This window comes from Musa acuminata, chromosome BXJ2-8 (assembly GCF_036884655.1).
Source record: "Musa acuminata AAA Group cultivar baxijiao chromosome BXJ2-8, Cavendish_Baxijiao_AAA, whole genome shotgun sequence".
In the NCBI taxonomy this organism is placed as follows: domain Eukaryota; kingdom Viridiplantae; phylum Streptophyta; class Magnoliopsida; order Zingiberales; family Musaceae; genus Musa; species Musa acuminata.
In genome coordinates, this window is record NC_088345.1 from 32,752,777 (window position 1) to 32,761,350 (window position 8,574).

General features: G+C 37.1%; 1 protein-coding gene across 1 annotated transcript; it reads left to right on the plus strand.

Annotated features, from left to right (window-relative positions):
• Positions 1 to 6,597: 6,597 nt before the first annotated feature.
• LOC135619381 (E3 ubiquitin-protein ligase ATL31-like) lies at positions 6,598 to 8,226 on the plus strand. Its single transcript, XM_065121332.1, has one exon. The coding sequence runs from the start codon at positions 6,699 to 6,701 to the stop codon at positions 7,893 to 7,895; it is 1,197 nt and encodes a 398-aa protein (XP_064977404.1). The 5' UTR covers positions 6,598 to 6,698; the 3' UTR covers positions 7,896 to 8,226.
• The last annotated feature ends 348 nt before the right edge of the window (positions 8,227 to 8,574 follow it).

Consider the following 8,574-nt stretch of genomic DNA (forward strand, 5'->3'; position numbering starts at 1 on the left):
CGTTGACTATCTAAAAAGCCTAACAGGTAATTTATTGTGGATTCTTTCGAATCACTGAAATGATCGTTACTTTGGTAATCACAAAACCTAAATATTCTCCCTTTGGTGCAGAGTAGTTGTTCTCACAAATGAGAGTAATGTTGTGCCGAGACTTTTTTTAAGGAATAGTGGGGAATAATGTTCGCAATAACTTTAATACAACGCAAAACTATTCCTATATTATACATTGTGATAGCTCTTTCAAGTCTTTCGACGTCACATCTAGAGCAGGTCTTTTTCTCTCATATCACACCTTGGAGGCCGATCGCCATGGGCTGTAAAGTCGTTTATTCTCACTCGACTCTCAAAACAGGATGCTTTGCCATCCTTGGATGCTTTGCCATTCCGTGTCATTTGGATGAAAACCGACTCACTTCAAGTTGTGCAGATGGTAAAGGAGCCTCTCGGACAACATTGACATATTAAAAATATTTTATTGGACTGTTCTAGTATAGCCTAAAACCTAAGTGTTGCTAGTTTCAGTTTTGTTTCTTGATCCCTATAATACGGAGGCTCGCTCCCTGGCCAATTTTAGTGGGGATGTTCTTGTACAATTTTCTTTATTGTATTTTACTTGGACTAATTAAGGAATATAATTTTCTTTAAAAAACAGTGGTAAATGAGTGATGGAAAATGAGAAATGATATATATGCTAGCTGAAGCTAAGCATGAAATTGTAGACGTGCAAGCATGCTTTCCAATAATAGTATAGAGGACATCCCTCTCCGTTATACTTCAAGACCATGATTGTAGATCTGATCCTTCTGACTCACTCATGACCTTTAGTTTGAAGACATTCGCTTTGTTTAACTAAGGACTTGTGACCAATGATGATGGAGAGCTATTCACAACTAGGATTCCAGTCGATCCATCTCTCTGTGGTTGCACATTTGTATCGGAAGACAGTGAAAACATATCCTCACTGAGCAAAACAAATATCCCATCTCACTCCATGATCTATTGGGATGTTAGAAATTTTGTGGACTTGAGCAAATTTAGAAGTTTATGTAGACCCTACAAATTTCTCTTAGTCTCAATGGAGTTTTTCTCAGGCATTGACTCCTAGAGTTGCAAATATTGAAGTGGGCATGTGCAAGTCCACTGCAATAGGGCCAATCTCCAAATTACTTTTTTAGCAGAACATTTGTGCACGTAATATCTTATTAGCAAGTTTGGAGAAACTAAGAAAAGAATACCGTACTATAAGGAGAATGTATTTTACGGATGAGTCACTAGAAATTTTGAAGAAGAATGGTTGCTATAGAAGAGTTGTATGCGAGTAACTATTGCCAAAGTCTTCCAAAGTTCTTAACATGTTCTATAGAAGTTGGAACTGCTTGATGTCTCGGATCAGTAGTGAGGAATACTGATTTACTTGCTGCTGCTGAAGCATTAGATCTAGATGATATGTTTCGGTCATTTTGCCAATTAACTTCAGCAGTGAATTTGAACCCCTTGAAGAAATAACTACTACTCATCCCGTTTGGAAAACTAAGATAACAATTTGACACTTGATCTTGGTCATCAACATGAAGGACACAGAAAACCTAGCATTTTGTATTGTCAATCTATTTTCCATCTTATTTTATATATTTTTTTTAATTATCAACCTAGGGATTTGTCTTTATGTAATTGTGCAATTGTGATATCATGTAGGATATTGAAAGGGATGCAGTGGAATAGAGTGCAGAAGAATGGAGATATGACAATACTATTTCCATCTTTCATGCAGAATGTACAAGACGGTGCAGTTATTTTTTCGAGATGATGTAAACTTTGTGATTGTATCAACTCTAGTATTTTTTTTTTTGATAAAATGATGTGGACTTTGTGATTGTATCAACTCTAATATTAATTTTTGGACAAAATAAACTTTATAATGTGAAGCTTTAAATATTAATCTTTTTTTATTTTTTATATTGGTTATTAAATATTCTATTATGATTTTGAAATGATTAAAAAGTGATAGGTTGTCAAGAAAATTAGTATTGATAGAATAGTTTGTCACTAATGTTGTTTTCGTCTAAATAAGTATTAGTGATAGATTAAGTAGTTTATCACTAAAGTCTTTTATCTAAATTTTTAGTGAAAGGTCAGTTCATCACTAATTACCATTACTATTTTTCATTTAATCAAAATTAGTGATTGACCTAAGTTATCACTAAAATTTTTAATCAATGCATTTAGTGATAGAATCGTCCAGCACCAAATATTGTCATAAAAAAAATTATTTTATCAATTATTTACTTTTAGTGACAGAATTTGAATGTATTAGCTACAAAACTAAGTCACTACTAAAAACCATAGTTCAATGACAAGTATGTCTTTTCTTATCATTAAAATTTTTAATCTCGGGACTTAGGCAAACTTAAGCTAGTGATAGCTCATTTCGTCAATAATTCTTTTAGTGAAATTTTTTTAAATTTTAGTGATAATTTTTATCCGTGATCAATGATTATTTTTCTTGTAGCATGCGTTTATCCTTGACTATCAAATTTATATCTAGATAAGATGTTTGGTATGGCTCAATTAGATATTAACAATGTTGCCTATTGTGGTTGGTATTACTTGTTAAGTGATATTCATATAAATATTCATGTGCTAGAAATGCATGAAAAATATTACTGATATTAGGATGATAAGTATTTTGAATGCTTGGAGCCAATATTCTTAGAGGATAAGGAATCCTAGCATGGAAAGGACTCCTTATTATGAATGAATGAAATCCTAAAAATTAGAGTTGATTATTCTATAAATCAAGGACCATCATATCGTGTCAACTAGCGGTACGGTTCATGGGCTGATCAATATGTATTGGTTGGTATCAGCATACTGTATGTACATTATTATACGTTGATTTAAAAAAGCTTAAAAATGGCTTAAAATTCATTAAAAGAATCTTTTTTAAGATTTTTATCCAAATTTAATGATAATAAAAAATAGAGTGTATATGAGGCATGATTAAATAGATAAGTATATGATTAAGCCTAAATACTGTTAATTTGGACCGAAATGTAAGACAATAGACCTAATTAGAACTAAATTATAAGAATAACCATAATCATATTTAATCTTTATAAATATATATTACTATAATTTTAATTATATGTAATAATAAATAAAATATAGAAAGAAACTAAATGCATTCAAATTAGAGAGAAATTTCATTGCATCCCAAGTTATAATCCCCCTGTTATGTGAATCAATAGCTTAATTATTATTAATCATCAATTAAAAATTTTAATAACAAGCAAGTGTGAGAAAGAGTGAGAAAGATATTAATTTTAAAAGTAAAAGATATGAATTGTTCGGGGGGATTTGTGCTTAAGTAAGGATGACTCGAGAATCTTGTAATTAATTTTGGATAATGAAATTTTTGGCTTTCTCTATAGATAGAGAGTTATCAAATCACATTAATCTTATATTTATTTTCTACTATATTCTTTGGTTATTAGTCTCTTTTTAAAATTTTCTCTCCCTTCCCAGCATTAAAGAAATATTTGTGTGTGAAAAGAGACTGAAAAGAAGGATTATAAGGATACTTCCACATTGGTAAAAATTGAGAAAGTAAGGTGATATATATTGGATAAGTTTAAGATTTTGTACTGAACTCACGTCAAATTAAGAAAAAAAAGTGAGTAAAATAGATTAAAAATAGAGCTAAATGTTGGTCATAGTCATATAAAAAAAAGTCTAAATTATAATTTGATCTGCCTTTTATGAATAAGCCTAAGATGATCGAGTCACACGCACACGGGGAAGACGCTAAAAATATTAAACTTAAGTTTTGTATTGAATCGGTGCCACAGTCGCATACGAATAGCAAGAGTTGTTAGAAATATTAAATTAAAACTTTCAGATTGAATTGACATCAAACCTGATATATATTAATCCTAATTAGCTTGACTCACATTCAATATGGACTATAATTAAATAAATAAAGGTCCAAACTGTAGGTTGATCTACCTTTACATATAAGGAAAGACATTTGAGTCATATGAAGAGATGTTAGGAATATTAAGCTTAAGTTTTTGGGTTGAATTGACATCAAATTTAGTGTCAGTTAATCTTGACCAGTTTGACTTAGCTCAATGTTGATCAGGTTATCAACAATCTTATGTAATCTTCTTTCCGAGTGTTTCTCTTCTTGTCCACCTCTATGATAAGCTCACTCTCTTTCTATCTCTTGAAATGAGTTCCATATAACACTTTAATGAGTAATGCATGTATCTAAATATTATCTTTTTATTCAGGTAATAAATGTGGGGCTAATTTTGTTGGAATATTAGATTAAACTTCTTATAAAGTTGGTTTGATGATTGTAATAATAATGATTAGGAGAGCTAATGGGTTAAGACATAATATTGATATATAGCTCTTTCTTCTCTATGAGATGTATCCTCCAACTATTACATCTTCTTTTTTTTTGGAGTGAGTCAGATGGATCTAGAAAAAAATTAGATGATTCCATCATATATGATTATATTATAAAAATTATTGGATAGATATCTTATGTTTAAACTAAATTCTATCTAGTTGTCCTAAAATAATTAAGAGATTCTCTCTAAAAAAAAAAAAAAAGGTTTTGGTTCTGGTGGCAAAATATTATTGGGTATTGCTTTGTCAAGCGACTCAAGTCAGTATATTCTAATAAGAAATATTTAGAGATTAATCTTATTGATCTCATAAATATAATATTAAATCTTATTGTACAAGTAAAATATCTATTTATTGATTAAAAAAATGGTACTTTAGCTATTAGACCCAATGGGTGTGACTTAAGAAATGAGAGATTGATCAAAAGCTTTTTAGTTAGTTCTTCATATACTTACACTTTTTCTCTGTTATCCATCTCTCCATGTTTTACACAAATCCCTCAAATTTATTGAGGAAATAAAATAAATATATAAATAAAATGATTATGATTAATCTTTGAAAGGAACTTCCATTCAATCCATAATCATTTCGATTCCATTAGAAATGAGGATTCAAAATATCCCATATTGATCGATCAAACAGAGATTCAACAACCAAAAGAAAGATCGATTTTTTAGGATCCTTCCTAAGAAATAAAAAAACATAAATAAAATGATTATGATTAATCTTAAAGAAAATAATATCTAGTAATTAGGTCCGAATGCATACATATTGTATTTTTATTCTTGTCAAGATTCAGATATTTATGCAATTATATTTATTTTTGAAAGGGCACAAAAGATTTAGACATTGATTCTAAATATTTTAAATATGATGTTTTAGAAAAATCCTAACTAAATTAGATGATTCTTCCTATAAATATGACTCTTATTATCAAAGAATGAATATATATATATATATATATATATATATATATATATATATATATATCTCGGGTTATGAATTTAATTTTCGTTTTCGCATGAGCATAACATTGTGACAACAGCTTCATACGCCAAACTCCATGGAAAACTCGATGGATTGGCATATAAACCCACCGCCCTAATGCAACATTTATCTGTATTTAAATGATGCCTTGACTTCTGTACAAAGTAAAGTCCACCTCTGGCATTGACCTACCAGACATACTAATGATATGTAGAAAGTTCTATGGTTAAACATCATCAAACACTAATCACGAGTCCATCTACCCAACTGTCCAAGAAAAACTCTTCGAAAATGGATAAACATCATATGTAGATCGACGTGATTTGTAGTGGAACCCATCTACATGAACCACGTATGGGATTCCACCTTCTATGTGATCACTCCCATGCGATTGGAACATTCCTCCATTGATTGGGTGTTCAGAGAATTCCCAGTGTTTCCTGTAAGGTCAACACGAGACGACAGGATAAGATGCCCTTATTCCTCTCTCTCTCTCTCTCTCTCTCTCTCTCTCTCTCTCTCTCTATTATTACTGCTACTACTACTATAAAGAAAAGCATAGATGCCATTGCATGCCTTTCACTGGTTGTACCTTTTTCTTCATGCTGGTGTATTTTGATAATAAACTTCATGTTTACCTAAATCATGATGGATCTGTTCCCCACCATCTACGTGTATAAATTAAGACCACACCGTCCCAACCTGTCATCTCAAAACCCATCAGACTCGATGACAATCTACCTCACCTCTCACATTAACACCAAGCAAAAGTTTTCTTCCTTGACCAAGACAGCACGCACCACCACCTTATCTACTTGATTTAGACAGTCATTTCTTGCACAGATCTAACTTATGCTACTTTTACTTATTCCATTGTTTAACTCAGTCCTATATGTCACTCATATTGGACGGAAGTGGTTCCAATCGGAACCCACTTCTGATGGTGGATTGTTGACGCGTGTATGGTTGTGGGTACATGTTGACGGGTGTCCATGTATTTTATTAGTGCAAAAGTATCAGATTAATTAAAATAATTATTGTTATAATTATAGGTAGCAAGTAGGAAGAGGAACCTTACAATCTTTATGTGATCTTAGCCGTCGATCTCGTCCCGCGCAGGGTCGATCATCCTACCATTGAACGGCTGAGATCATTTTGAGTTCAAGTCGGTGGCAGAAAAGCATCGAGGTTACTGACCGTCACGCGTTGCCATATGTTCTTCGACCGCTTATAGTCACACGGCTTCACTGCGCCGAACGCACATTTCTGCCCCTCCTCCGCCGGCTGCTGCGTCCATGGCGACGACGCCCCATCGCCATATGATCGGCTACCGACAAGGGGATACGTCCATCCACTTCGTGCTCGCGCTGCTTCTCGTCGCCCCCCGATGCGATGCCCAGTCCTCAGCCATGAGCCAAAACTACTATGGCCAGACCAACCCCTCCAACATCAGCCCCTCGATAGCCACCGTCATCGTCGTCCTCATCAGCGCCTTCTTTTTCCTCGCCTTCTTCTCCTTCTACATCCGCCAGTGCGCCGGCGCATCAGTCGCCGTCCATCAAAGGGACGGCGTTGCAGGGCGGGCTCGGTCGGGGCGGCGAAGTGGGCCGGCAGGGCTGAGCGTGGAGGTTCTGGAGACGTTTCCGATGATGGCGTATGCGGAGGCGAAGGCGCTCAAGGTGGGGAGGGGCGCGCTCGAGTGCGCGGTGTGCCTCAGTGAGTTCGAAGACGATGAGGCACTCCGCCTCCTCCCCGGCTGCTACCACGTCTTCCATCCCGACTGCATAGACGCCTGGCTCGCCTCCCACATCACCTGCCCCGTCTGCCGCTCCGACCTCTCCGTCGCCTCTCTCGAGCCGCCCCTTGCCATCTCCACAGCAGACCCGACGCCCGAGAACGCTGACCCACTGCCGGATCACGTGGTTGTCACTGATCGGGCCCCGACGGACCAGGAAGCGGTCGAGTTGGCCCGGATCGGAAGCGAGAGGCGGGAGGCGCGGTCCAGACGTGGGCGACGGTCGGCGAAGCTCCCGCGATCGCACTCGACCGGGCACTCCTTGGTGCAGTCCGGGGATGGGCAGAGGGAAGACGTCGACAGATACACGCTGAGGTTGCCTGATCACATACGGCAGGAGATCTTCGCGGCCCGAAAGTTCCACCGGTCCGCAAGCTGCGTCGCGTTCCCGGTCGCCGGGGAGGGGAGCTCGCGGCCAGGGTACTGCGGCGGCGCCGCGGAAGGGGAAGGGAGCAACCGCGTCGCTAGGAGCGTGCGGCTAGGGATTTCGGACCGGTGGCCCTCCTTCCTCATCCGGACACTCTCGTTGACAGTCCCAGCGTGGAAGAGAGGGGAGGGAGAGGGGTCGGTAAAGAAGGCGGAGGCAGAGGGCTCCTCGAGGGGGAGGTTCGGCGGCGTGAGAACGCCCTTCGACTGCCTCGGTGGCGGCGGCGCAAGGTTCAACGTTCCCGGCGACGAGCGGGGCCCCGCGCAGTGACCCGCCCAGTTTGCTCGAGTCGGCATCAATTTTGGTAAGTGTCCCATCTCGATCTTTTCCTAATATAAACCGAACATAAGGATGACGTGACGATTCATGGATCGTCCGTTTTGAGTCATCCACGGCGGAGGTTGATGCTTAAGACTTGCGTGTAAATGAAATGCCACACATTACGCAAGCTTTAACACATCTCCTCCTCTGTTGGGAGACATGGATTTTTTGTTGATATATAGTTTGGATTAGGAAGGATACTAATATGTGTACGTTATGTTTTCGTGTACATGGAGTTATTAGGGAATGAATGGGCTGAATTATGTGCGGTTGATTGGAATGATTTTGCATCTAAAGTAACTAATCAATTAATTAATTTTATTATTGGAAAGAGGATTGTGATGCTTAATGATTGGTGAAGAAAGTTCATCTTTCCCAAATGCTTGGCCACGTAGCTTCACTTGTAATACATCAACGAAACTATTATAAACATATATAGATATCTTCTTTATGAAAAGTGAAAAGTTACACCAACTTTTTCTTTATGAAAAGTATAGTCAGGTTATTTATATCCAAACAAATCGACTACTTAGAAGGTCATATCTAAAGAAGTGGAATGACACATCACACCTCCAAAAATTAGAGGACAAACAAGTTAGCCTTTTTTTTAATTTAAATATTTGTGTGT

Excerpts from the sequence above, each read along its gene's own strand:
- LOC135619381 (XM_065121332.1), top strand. The coding sequence starts at position 6,699 with ATGGCGACGACGCCCCATCGCCATATGATCGGCTACCGACAAGGGGAT.